A 14,561-nucleotide genomic window follows, 5' to 3' on the forward strand; every position below is an offset into this window, starting at 1 on the left:
ATGGAAATATCATACTGACTAGTTACCGAAATGAGGGTTGACTGAAGAACTACAAAAAAACCGATGACAGCCACCCAGGTACTTCATCCTAGTTTTAGAACTCTTAAGTAGTTCCAGTAAAAGGCTGTGACTTGAGGAATCGAGTATATTAGGAGAGGTTCAGTTATGTACTTATAGTATAGTATAATGATAGCGCTAAATTCAAAACTGGAATTGTAATAAAAGACCATCATATTTCAGCTCAGTGACTTAATTGTATCATGTTCACAACAAGAGCTGATTATCCTGCATAAAATCATGGGGGGGAGAGCTTGTGAATAATCCTAAAATTAAGACAATAGAGACAGGTTGCTTTATTATGCAACTTAATCAGTAGTAAGTTTGTTAATTACAAGTCAATTACTTAATTATCTTTTGACATATAGATCAATATTTATAGCTGAAATAAATGAGAAAAGCTTTTAAATAACAATAATAATCTTTCCTATTTTAATATGATTACGGAATTCTAAACAAATAATTTGACAAGTATAATACATTCATCAATTCTAAATTCTTTTGATTGAGATCATGAATCGATTGATGTTAGACCACCAATGAAAACCTAGAAGCACTGGACGGCCGTTTCGTCCTATTGCGGGACTCCTCAGCAGTGCGCATCCACGATCCCGCTCGCAGGATTCAAACCCAGGGCCTTCAGTCTCGCGCGTGAACGCTTAACCTACTGAACCACTGAGCCGGCATTCAATGGTGTTAACGTCTAACCTCAACCAATCCACGAGATTCCTTATTAGGTCAAATCAAAATAATAGTACTACTACTACTACTACTACTACTAATAATAATAATAATAATAATAATAATTATTATTATTATTATTATTATTATTATTATGACAAAATATTGATATCTATTTGCCGTTATCTGAGACACATTCATAGAAAAGGTAAAATGCTTTTCTTCAATAAAGTATTTACTCGCTTACTGACAATTGTTACGTCGTCACAATGAGATCAAAACAATATAAATTAATTAACAATTAGATACAATCAAATTGTTTTCATAGTCTCGATTCACTTAGAAAGAATCCTTAAATGAAGAAGGGTATTATACACTACCTATATAAAATGACTTGTATTCAAATAGATTATAAGCTAGTAACAGTATAACAACGTCTGGGTCATTTCTCTGTCTAACAAGTCTAATACATAGAAAGATGTCTGATGGATAAATGTACTAATCAAATTTATGATTGTTTGTATGCGTACATAGTAAATGTTAATATTATCAATGATAAATATATAAGTAGGTTAAGTTGATCAACTATTTATTTATCAGTTTACGGGTTGTGGAGATTGTTAAGTTTTTGATTGAGATCATGAACCGATTGATGTTAGATCACCATGGAAAACCTGGAAGCATTGGACGGCCGTTTTGTCTCATTGTGGTCGTTCAGTGCTTCCAGGTTTTCTATGGTGGTTTAGCTTCAGTTCACTCATGATCTCAACTATTGAAAATTGTATCAGTCATAGTTTATTTTAAAAGCATATATATATATATATAACTGACCTAATATTAATAAACCAATTCGAATCAGACTGTAAACTGAATGAGTAAATTTCAGTGAATAACATATTGTTGCTATTGATTGAATATCATGAAATGCACTGATCATTTCAACATATTTCTTCTTTGATTTTATCGATTTACCGATTCGAAATTTTTTCTTAATTATTAATTTCTCCCCATTAAATTTACTCTTATCATTCACTGGTGACAATGACGTAGACGATGGCGATGATGATGATGATGATGATGATGATGATGGTGATGGTGAAGATGATGAAAATGTTGTCATGAGTGAATTTAATTGTTCATGTTCAATTAAATAAACTATCAATAACCGATACCATGATATGTTTAAAAGTTCTAATCTTGTATCAATCGACTGATCTAATAGACATTCATTGAATGAATTAAATAAATTTGTCTTTGTTAAATCATGTCTAATATTATTATGCAATAAAGAGATTATTGCTAATTTTGGTTGTTCAATGAAATGGATCATTTGTCTAAACCATTGTTTTAATTTATTGTAAAAGGTTAGATTTTGACTGGAAATTTTAATAGATGGAGTAATAAAGGAATGTTGTGCATTGATCACATCCTCATCATTATCATCATCATCATCATCAGCTGTATATGTAACAGCATTATTGATTTTATTGTTGTTGTTGTTGTTTTTACTGGAATGTTGATACAATGTTCGACTATGTGAAGAGTTTGTTTTTTTCTTCAAAACTTTTGTTTGATGATTATGTTGAGTGTTTTTTGGAAAGAAGTGTAATTTTAAAATGGATTTTTTAGATGGTACACTTTCACCGGTTTTTAATTTTGTCAACGAATTAAGTTTTACATTGAGCTTGGATTGAATTGATGATGAATGTTGTATATGTACAGGTTTTGAAATATTGTCATGTTTCTCGTCTGATAATCTTGATGATGATTGATTTGACTTTGATAAATATTGTTGATTATTTTCATTAATTTGTTCACTAGAAGTGATTCGATTGGAATTCGATAATGCCCATAGATTACAGGCTAATTCATCTGTTGTCTTAAGGCTATTACATGAATTTGAAAAATCATTATTTCGATATATTGTATTATCAAAAGACGGAAAAACGGAAGATGCACATAAGGCGAATGCAGCGGATAAAGCAATTTGATAACATGCTGGAGATAGAATTAAGTTAAGTAAGTTGGCTCCTAGTAAGGTTGATTCATTGTTCGATGTGTTATTCAGATTATTCTTATTTAGTTTTTGTTCAATATCTTTACAAATAAATTCTACTGATGGCTGACGCTCAGGTCTTAAATTACTATTACTGATATTATTAATGGTAGTACTGCCAGTAACATTGGTACTAGAAGTAATACATTTCCTAAATTTGCTTACCGTATGAGACAAAGGGAATGTAACTGAATTATGTCTTAAACTATTACATCGTAGAATACTTGAATTGTCAGAAAATCGTGAAGTGTAATCTAAATCACCGGCAAAACTCCGCCTTCTTTTTGAGATTATGATATCTGAGGTAGGAATATTACATTTAAAATTATCGAGTAAACCTGATTGATTGGAATGAGAGGAAGCTGAAGATAAATCAAGTGGTTGTTCAGAACATTCTTGACTATTCATAGTTGTAGAAGTTGTAGCGGTGGTGAGATTAGCAGTATGTACAGTAGGAAAATGATTAATAGGTGACTGGGAATGTAGAACGTGGTTGTTTTTTAAGTATTCAAATCTATCAAACAACTTCGTTGGAGATAACTGGGAATGTGTTAACAAATTAATATGTGAAGGGCTCAACGTAGATGAAGATGATGAAGATGTAGGTGATGATGATAAAGACGATGATGACAAAGATGATGATGATAATGGAGAAGACGATGACAACTTCTCGCCTAACAGATTGTCCTGAAAAAGTTTTCTACCATTACTGATGGAAGTTTCTAAGGTTTGTAAACTATTACAGTGCTTCTTTGGTTTAAGTGATTTACGTCTCCTTTGAACAGATGATGAATTATTGATTTTGCGTCGACTAAGAAATTTATCTTTTTTAAGATTAGTTATTGATTTCGCATTATCACATGTCAAAAACACTAACTGACTCCTCATATAAACTGAATCGAAGTTTTCTGTACCCGATAGTAAATCATATAATAGACCAGTTGTTGTAGAGTAATTTTTTGTTGTTAAAATTGACCGTTTACTAGTACTCTTTGTAATAATATCTTTTTTAGTTTGATGAATATTACATGGTGTACAAAATTCATCCTTTTCATGATATCGTGAGAATTTATTGCCACGACTAATCTCATCATCATTATCATTATCGGTAATGGTATTTATTGATGCTGTCTTTGTTGCAGTTGTAGTAGTAGATGTATTAGTACTATTCATATCATATTCCATCATTAATTCATCTTCAATCAGTTTATGTACACGTTTAATACTATGCAAATATTTATTAGTGTTATCAACATTTTGAATGATAATTTCTCCTTTTTTAACTGATTCAAAATGTGGATTAGGAAGTGGATTATCAGTTAAATGAATTAGACTTTGTTCACTTTCCGATACTGATGACAGTGCATCTGCTGCCAATCTGATTCAAATAGAAAAGAAAAGATTCTTGTTGAAAATATTGTCATGTCAATTTATATGTAATAAAATATTTGAATTATAAACCTTATTTTTAGTTTCTTTAAGAAAATGTTATAATTTTCAGCTTAGTAATTAAACCATAGAAAGTATCAGTTCCCAGAAGACTAAAGGTGACGAATGATGACAAAAACCGATGAACAGGAAACTTTAGATGACTAATGTACGTAATTCTGTGCGGTTTAGAAGTTTCAATGGTGTGTTCGAACACTGATAGAAAATTTTGCACCGTTACAATAAAAAGGCGATATCATTGTTCATATTATTTTAGGGAGTGATGGGTTAAAGGTTGAAGAAGCATTTGATCTTGAATAATAAATTTTCAGGTTCGAACCTCTATTCTCTTATTTCATTTTTTGGCACCATGGCAGTATCACAAACTTTCATGATGCCGTCAAACCAAGTATTGGGTTGACTTTCGGTTAAGGATTTGTGCTTACTGCAAATTCATGATTTGAAAACCCTTAAAAACGTATTAATTCAACAAAATCCTGTAGTGACAATGATCAAGTGCCTATTGGCGATCAGCTTCAAGGTTCAATTCTCAGGGTTTTAGTGAAAAACCATTACTAGTAGAGTTCAATCATGGGTGAGATAGATATTCACCCCCGGCAATGGAAGATGGTTGAGTAATATCGTAAATTGATTGAAGTCAGACATTAGTACAGCTGAATACCGGTTCATTGGCTTAGAGATTAAGCATTCACATGCCAGACCGAATTTCCTGGGTCCGATTCCCAGATGTGGGTTCATGAATATGTACTGTTGAAAAGTTCCAAACTAGGACGAAACCAATAGTTTCCAGTGATGGTTTAGCTAAAATCAGTAAGTGATTTACAAACTATGTAAATTCTCTAATCCCTACAAAATCCTATAGTGAAAATAAAAATTCGTTTTCCTCATTAACAACCTTATGAAAGTCACAGGATAGAAAGATAAAAAAACAACAGTAAACGTTATGACTCATTACCTTATGGAAAAGGTTTGGAAACAATTGTCTGGATTAGTGATTTCCATAAAGTATTAAATCTAAATGAAATATGTACTTTTTGATGATTACAGGGATCAAACAATTTACTTGTTCTATTGATTATAAAACTCAGTCAATATTAGTACATCACATTGTTTTGTAATTGTAATTCTGATTCTGTGTATTGAAAAAACACAATCTTTTTTTTAAATATTTACCAGACAGATAATGTATACGTTGAACAGTGTGTCCGAGTATAGGGTCAGTTTTAAGTACCAGATGTTTGAAAAGTCTCAATTTATCTCTGGGTTATGTAATTATTTTTTTTTTAACGTAAATAGTTACATAAACTATCCAGTCAACAGTTGATCGGATGTAAAAATTACTTAAGGAGATTGAAGTCGAACACTACTAACAATTAATATAATTATATAAATATATCATGACAGATTTTGTTACGAAAGTGAATTCTTTCTGTAAAGGTTCAATTGATTCGAACTATCGAGTGGACATATCAACAAATTATTATTCAGTATGTTGCGAAATCATTCATCTATTTTTTTAAACCAAATTTTATCAGGAAAGTGATTAACCGGTGACTAGTTTGATTCTATAGGTAGTGTTTATTGAATGATGACCTCACTTTATCTATGGATTAAAATCAAGGAGCATTGGATAGCTATGTCATTCTAGTATGAAGCCGTTAGTAGTACACGCACACACACACACAAAACTCCATCACAGTAATTGGATCGAGAACCTTCAGGTTTCTCGATAAACCCTTAGCCATTAGAACCACTGAGTCGGCGTCTAATGATACGATTTTAACTTCAATTAACTAGTTGTATAAGGCTATCATCAATCTGTAGCAAATGCAACTGATAAATTAAACCAATTTTTATGAAACTCATCCAAATACAGTGCTAGATTTATTGTTTATTTAACAAATCATAAAAATAGCACCAATAGAATTCTTAGAGAGAAAACAAAAGTCAAACTAGATAAAACATTGTTCTTTGATAATAATGACAGCTTGATTACGTTTATTAACAACTGAAAAGACAAAACAACATCGGTAAAGTCATTTAACAAGCAGTGGTTTAACAGAACTATTACTGATTAATAATGAAGACACTATTTTAGGATTATAGCCTAATTTCATGGTATTCAACATCAGTACTAATACTAATAATGTGTCCTTTGATTTTACAAAATAATAAGGTATATTTAAAGAGTAAAATGATTATATTTCAACTAAATATATATTTTTTTTTTCTGGTTAGCGTTTTTTAGCGAGTTGGTTATCTACGGGATGGGGTCGCCAACCCTATGCCCAACCCTCCTCCTTTATCCGGGCTTGAGACCGGCAGTAGCCCCTGGAGGGGCTCCAGGTGGAGTAACAGGCGTAAGTAAGTAAGTAAGTGAGTGAGTAAATATATATATGAATGCTTAGAACTGTTTATCACAGTTCGTATTGAAACATCTTTACGTAGAAATTTCAGTATAAAATATATCACTCATACAATTTATCAGCTGTCATCGGTGTAAGCAAACTGGTAGTTTTGCGTTTACATCTATATTCTATTGATAATACTTTTTTTTAACAATACTTAGTTCTCTCACAATAAAACTTCATTGAAGTAAAAAAGAATGATACAAAAAGTAAATCGATTTCTTTTGAATACCGTATAAAAACGGTGAAATATTTCTTTATTAGGAAGTAATCAAAAATCAATAAACATGTTTATTAATCTATCATTTTATGCACTGAAAATGTTAGAAAAAAACATCTACAGTCAAATGATCAATGATTAGTGATCAGTGCCATCTTTAGCTGATATTTGATTATGCCCTGTGTGTATTGTTATCGTATAAAGATTTTTTTTTGGCATGACTAGGATCATCATTTGGCAGGGGGTCCAGTGTAAGCATTTCGAATGAATTGTATTCTGTGCATCATATTTGTGAATGGTTGTCTAAGTAAAGTCATTTTATGATAATAAACTAAATTACAAATTGAACTCATCGTCACAAACCTCTCATTACTAATAAAACTCAGCATAAAAGTCATTTATAGACCATTTTCAACTCTTAGATATTATCATATTACATAATCATAATTTCGAAAGTAACAACTGAATGAACACTTGGTAATGACCGATGTCATTCTTCCCTAGTCCCTTGAGTGCTGATTGAATTCGAATGATCGAATTACAGTATCCTCATCAGTATCAGTGACTTGATATCACGTACACTATGTTGAGATTTGATGTGGTTGGAGATGGTCGTCAGGGAACTCTGCTCGACCTAGGTTTTAGGATAGTCAGTATCAATCATCAAAGCGCACCTGCGATACCGAGGGAATGGACGCTTTCTATAGGATTCGAATCCACGTCACCAAGACTCGCAATCTGAGACGTGGGCACTAAGACATTTGGACAGCAAATTACTTCCTGTAAGACCGAGTTACTCACAATCGTTTCCTTAAGATTTTAGGTACACTTATCCGGATTGAACCAAATCGCAGAAAACCTTAAGTAGAAAGATTGCCACCAATGACCTTCGACAGTATAACACTACTAACATCTCCAGTTAATGAGAAGCTAATTATTCCGATATAAATAATTAATTAATTGGGAACAACTACAAAATAGCATAATAATGATAGTGATATATAGTAAACTAACTGAAGTTACAGAACTGAAACATTGGATGTTTGCAATCACTAACTCAATGTCTAAATTTACTTAGTTCATAAGACATAGTTCGTTTCTGAATAAAGATGCAAGTATACAAGGTTGAAAAGTAGTAACGTGTAACGAATATATACTATTCAATGACTGGTTTTTTTTAGGTGATATTAACTTATCGTCAAGATTATTTTCCAAGTGAAAACAGTATAGTTTAGGCTGTATTCGCCACAGACTGATCTCAATTAGGGTACTGTTCAAAATTAAGCAGCACTGGACAGACATATTGATAGTGAAACAGTTATCACATATGACACTGGATGGTCTTTGCACTATATCACAAGTTGACTAAAGTTGAAATTTTACCAGTGCTTCTCATATTTCAATGTTCACTGTGAAACCTGTATGTCCCAGGTTCGATCTGTGACTTGGTCTTCTGATAAGACAAAAGAGTTATTCAGTACTCACTGGTATCAAAATGAGATCAATTCGTAACCAACATAACCTACAATTTAAACTAATCTCCGTTACATTTCCCCCCACAATGAAACAAAGTTTTAAAATAAAATTTTTTGCATGGTTAGTAACTACAAGTAGGAAATTGCTTATATACATTATTAGTTATACACTATCTTGAATATACTAGAAACTCCATTTCAATCTATGTACACACACGTTCATAAATAAACATGAAGAAGAGTTACATAGACTGATAATGAATAAAAATGATGAATATTTGTAGAGATGAAAAAAAAACTAGACATTAATAACGATAAAAATAGAATAATGAAAACATTTTATTCGCTGACTAAATGATACTGCTTTATATACATAAATTTTCAGTTAAAAGTATTTATCAGTAATATAGTTGTGGAGATTGTTGAGCTTTTGATTGAGTTCATGAATCGATCAATGCTAGACTATCATTGAAAGCCTGGAAGCAATGGACGGCCGTTTCGTCCTAGTATGGGACTCCTCAGAGGTGCGCAAATACTTTATTACCCTTATTCTGTCTAAATAGCAACAAGTGTGTTAACAATTAAAACTAATTATACTGGATTACGAATAATTTAATGGCATGTCAGAGAAATTCTCAATTTGGATTTCGTACTGGTTAACACTTATCGATAACCATCAATGGACTAATTGTTCATTTTCAGAGATTTCAACTTATGAAACACCAGTGACCTTCTACAGGTTTCCACTCTGATAAAGTAAAACAACATGCATCATAAAACTAAATCCCTCACTTCAGAAGTTTTTTATCATGTTATTCATGTAAATATATCCATTTAAATTTTAGTCACTAACGTACAATAATATAAATCCTTTACAGGTGTAAGCAATATACACTAATTATGTGGGAGTTAACTCCTCTAAGGAAATACAATACAATGTAATTAAACAGAAGTGTATACGCTTCCATTAGTTCCGGTAATTCACATCGGTTATTACGTGTTAACTACGAGACTGCTATTTCTCCAAGAATGAGAAGATACAATATTAAAGAGACAGAAATAATAAGAAACTATATTTCGTAAATCAAGTTATGTTATATAATAAATATGCGTCTACCATATAAAGTTTATATAATTACAATACCCGGGAAACTCTTACGTATGTAGTTGAGAAAGATAATATCACTACTAATATTAGTGGTAATAATAATAATCCATGACAATTGATTGATCACTGGGTGGTGATCAATCAATTGTGATTACATCTCAGTCCTACAGGAGGTCAGTCGCGGCTCGGATAGCTCAGTGGTAACGTCTCTGACTGTGAAGCTGGGTGACACGGGATCGGATCCGTCAGGGAGCACCAGTTCCCTCAAGATTACAGGTACACTTTGCTGACAAGTGCCAAGTAGCACGAAACCCGGGTTCAGAGTTTCCTGTCGACTACCTTCAACCACCATCTAATCTCAATAATAATCCATGATTATTGGGACAAGAACACATTCTAGATGAGTCACAAATAAAACTTAATGAAGTGTAACAAGACTAAATTGTAGTCTATAAACATATTTTATCTTTCTATACAGTATATAATTCAAGTAATCTAATTCAATAGTTGGGCAGATAGGTCAAATTTTATTTCTCCTTTAGTTAAATGCATGACCAAACACTTTAAATAAACACATATACATTCAAATATATAACAGTTTCTAGTCTGTCTGGATTAATAAACATTTGTTTATTTTTCTACATACATGTGCTTGAACTTTGTTTGTTTAATACACCTATGTCTGTTTATTTATTTTACGTATTCCAAGGGTATATATATATATGTATTTGTAATTTAACATTTTATATATCAAGGTGTACCTATTTTGAATATCCTTTATTCATGAAATTACATTTAGACATATTTTATGTTCTAGATCATTTCATGAATTGATTGACTTAGTCAATCCTAATTTCATTGAATATGTCTAGAATAAATGTCTACCATCATCAATATAATTAATTACTTCAATGACTATGATCAATTTTCTAGACTTCTTTTAATGTGTACACAATTTGATGTATAGACAAAAGTCTATATAATAAGATAGAATGATAATATATTGTGTGTATGTATAAATGAGAAAGGACAAGGTAAAGGTATGTTATAAGTCATATATATCTATGATATGACTAGTTCATAATGAAATGTACTTTTATTGGGAAAATTATTTAACCTTTTTTTCTTTTAAATTCTCGAAAAGGTAAATAAGGTTTGTTATTTTATTAACAAGAAAAATATTCGATTTCCCTTTTTATTTTTCTCTCTCTTTTCTCAAGAGAAAAATGAGTCAATTGAAGCTAGACCACCATGGAAAACCTGGAAGCACTGGACGGCCGTTTCATTCTAGTATAGTCTAGTTGGTTAAGCGCCTGGCGTGAGACTGATAAGTTGTGGGTTCGAATCACACGGGGGCTGGGATCGTGGATGCGCACTGTTGAGGAGTCCCATACTAGGACGAAATGGACGTCCAGTACTTCCAGGTTTTCCATGGTTGTCTAACTTCAATTGACTCATAATTTCAACCAGTGAAATTTCTAAAGTCTCCACAAAACTCATTTTGAAAAATATAAATTAACAGAAGTCTATGTCAAATTTATAATTGATCTGATAACAAGATTCATAAAAATAATGATGTAAAGTGGATTTCTTTCTGAAAACAAACAAATCCAGATTCATAGAACTGACAAAGAAAGGGAATGCTTAGTTTAAAGAAATACATGGTTAGGATGAGACTGAAATGTCAATACTTTTCAATATTATCCATCATCCCAAACTGACAAATATCTCAATAATTTAATTAAACAATATTAAAAGAGAATGAAAAACAGTTTTGAAATGTACCTGTGCAGTCTTTGGGAATGTTGTTAACGACGGAACCTACGAATGGATCTGAATTATGTTTAAAAACTTCTTAAGTAAATATTATTTTAATCCGATTGTCTATATTCTTACTAAGACTTGAAATCCAGTATTTTATCATTTGAAATATCAACATATTGTCAACTAAGCTATTAGTTTCAGATAACCACCAGTTTGTTCAGTATGTATCACTTTATTTCTAAGCATTTCTATTTTCCTTTGAAAAATCTTAAACTATGATGAAACAACTATTCACTGTTTATAAATCTTCTTAGTGGTTTTGCATACGTTTCAGATCATATTCGAGAGCACTTTATTAAAATTCTCTTCCATTTATTACTGTGTTACATATATGTGCTTTTATTTTAATTTTATAAACACATTGTTCCCTTTAATTAAAATGGTTTGCTACAAGAACATTTTTCAGTATAGGGGTTGTGGAGATTGTTAAGTTATTGATTGAGATAATGAGTCTATTGATGTTAGACCACCGTTGGAAACCTGGAAGCACTGAGCGGCTATTTCGTCCTAGTATGGGACTCCTCAGCAATGCGCATCCACAATCCCTCTCCCCGCGAGATTCGAACCCAGAACCTATCTGTCTCGCGCCAGGCGCTTAACTAACTAGACCACTGAGCCGGCATCCAATGGTGGTCTAACATCAGTTGATTCATGATCTCAATCAAGAACATTTTTATTACAAAAACATGATACAGACTTTCCAAATCTGTCGATTTCTTAGAATGATAATTGTTTGTCTGCTGATTAACCGTGAAATATTTTCCTATATAATCAGTTGCTAACTGTTGATCAAGTACACACATAACCTTTTCAACCGTATTTTATCAAAATTTTGAGTCGATTTAAGCTAGATAACCATTGAAAACCTCGAAGCACTCAATGGGTGCTTCGTTCCAGGATGGTACTTCTCAAAAATGTGCATCAACGACCTTGAATGCGAGAATCCAATTCAAAACTCCCAGTGTTGTATGCGAACGCTTAGCTTCTAAACCACTGAGCCTGCATCCAACGATGTTAATGTCTAACTTCAATCAATCCACGAAATTGCACGACAATCTTCCACAGGAGTTGAAAATGTTGATTTATCATTAGCTGACATTCAAAGTAGAATATTTGAAAACTTAACGACATTCAAACAGTCATAATAAATGTAGGTCCTGACATAAATGTGCATCAGCCTAAGTTGTCTCAACGAATTAGAAGAACAAAATACAATTAACAATTTGACCAGCAAACTGTATGATAAAATTGTAACATTAATGATAATAAGAAGGAGAGAATAAACTCGTGGGAAAAAAACGGAATAATATTAAAATATAGGATTGAGAAGTTAAAACAGAAATGAGTCTTTGACATTGTGACTGATTTTAAGAAATATCATCTACCATCTTTGACTACTGATCACGATTACAGCCCGGATTTCAACTAGGTAGTCTGCACTTACCAATACCGTCCAAACCAACAGTAAATGAAACCATGAAATGATGTTACATTTTGGTTTGGCCACCAATGACTTCCTTATAATCTATTCCTATCCTAACTAGCAGTAAGCACCAAAGTAGGAGATAGTAAGGCACGTGTAGCTCATGTTCCAACTATTTCATCCTATCAATAGTAACACAATCACTAACTTTTTTAGCTTCTCTTTGCACCCTGCATCTAGCCTTTGTTTATTATTTATTTAAACACATAAATATCGGTACAGGGAAACAGCAAATATGTACGCGCCACACAAATGATTCAATTTGTGTGAGGGTTGGGATAATGTCAAGGCGCCCAAACTGAAGCAAGTGGTTTTCTTGGGGAGTCATACCCCAGGCCTTTAATCGAGAGGTCTAATCCACAAGGCATTGGAGAAACGTCAGGTGACAAACAGTGGGTTCGTACGCCCTTTTTTTCCCTCAGGACCCTGAAGCCCATGTGACCGTTGGTCTGAAACCAGGGTTTTCCAACTCCCCTAGGTGGATCCTCCGTATTCACCATCCCAGGTAAAGCTCGGGATATTCGCGTTTCTTCCTCTCAGTTTTGCAAACAACACCCCCCACACGAGAAGGAAGTGATTAGGACTTCCTTGTCAGTGGCTATGTACGTGTGGTTATGTGAGAGGATTTAGAGAGGGAGAGCTGACTTTCCCCACCTTTGGTTGTACCAGGGCATTTGGAAGCCCATCAATCTAGTCTAAGCACTGATTGATCACTCAATTATTTCATCATACTCAAACTACAATTTTGTTTCATCCTAGTTAACGACTTTTATAAATATCATGCACTTCTTACTAATAATCGAAGTCAATTTTAATATTAAACGCATTTATTTGATGACTATATATTTTAACAAGTATAAAACTATGGTTTACCATGGTAGTAGGTGTTAGGAAACAGTTAGAAGAATATGTAGACAATAATACTCAATAGTTAAACTCAGGTTGATTTTTTTCTTGGGGGGGGAGGGTGTAGGAACTATTCCAAACTCATAGAATTTACAGGAAAAATTAACGACTGAGATTACATTAAACAATAGTCATGTATCCACAAGATTACAGGTACACCTTGCTGACGAGTGCCAAGTAGCACGAAACCGGGGTTCAGGGTTTCATGTTGACTACCTCCAACCACCATCTAATCTTAATAGTCATGTATATTTGTCATATCATAAGTTTTAGCATAATGACGTTCTATAAATTTTGCACAAACCAAGTGATTTGACTCTATTTTGTTTACAAAAGAAAAGCAAAAATATTTTGCTTCACATGATTTATTTTATTTATCTAATCACCTGATAGTAATTAATCCATCATTTCTGTATACATAAATATGTATCTAGAGTATTCGTTGTTTTTGTAATAAACTTTGTTATTGTTATTGTCGATTACTTAAAAAAACCTCAATGTAAGCTACTTTCAAGGCCTTTTATTGTGATAGTCATTTTTAGTTTTATCTTGACAGATAATGAAATGATGGCATAATAATATTGAAAACTTTTGACTTTTAATCATTAACTCACATATTCTAATCCCACTCTTATTTAGTGTGGTTTGAGTAATCTAATATTGTCATTACTAACCTTTACATAAATTCTGTCGCTATAAACCATTAATATATAAACTTGTACTAGGCAAATGAGATTATGTCATGAGATCAAATAAATAAATAAATAAAACAGTTAAATAATTCGTCAATGAAAGTAAATTACTTCGGTTGTTTTATGGGTAGTGGTTAATAGTAGACTACTAAAACACTTGTATTCTGTGCTATTTAGAAACTCGTCAGATAGATCAATCAGA

The 14,561-nt window shown here is 32.4% G+C and overlaps 1 protein-coding gene across 1 annotated transcript in view; it reads right to left on the reverse strand.

The window, feature by feature from the left end:
• Window positions 1-14,561, reverse strand: part of MS3_00006115 (uncharacterized protein) — a 34,660-nt gene that overhangs the window by 2,600 nt on the left and 17,499 nt on the right. Inside the window, exon 2 of the mRNA XM_035731334.2 lies at window positions 1,570-4,172. Coding sequence (XP_035587343.2) covers window positions 1,570-4,172 — 2,603 coding nt within the window. The remainder of the gene's footprint in view (window positions 1-1,569; window positions 4,173-14,561) is intronic.

This window comes from Schistosoma haematobium, chromosome 2, assembly GCF_000699445.3.
Source record: "Schistosoma haematobium chromosome 2, whole genome shotgun sequence".
NCBI lineage: Eukaryota > Metazoa > Platyhelminthes > Trematoda > Strigeidida > Schistosomatidae > Schistosoma > Schistosoma haematobium.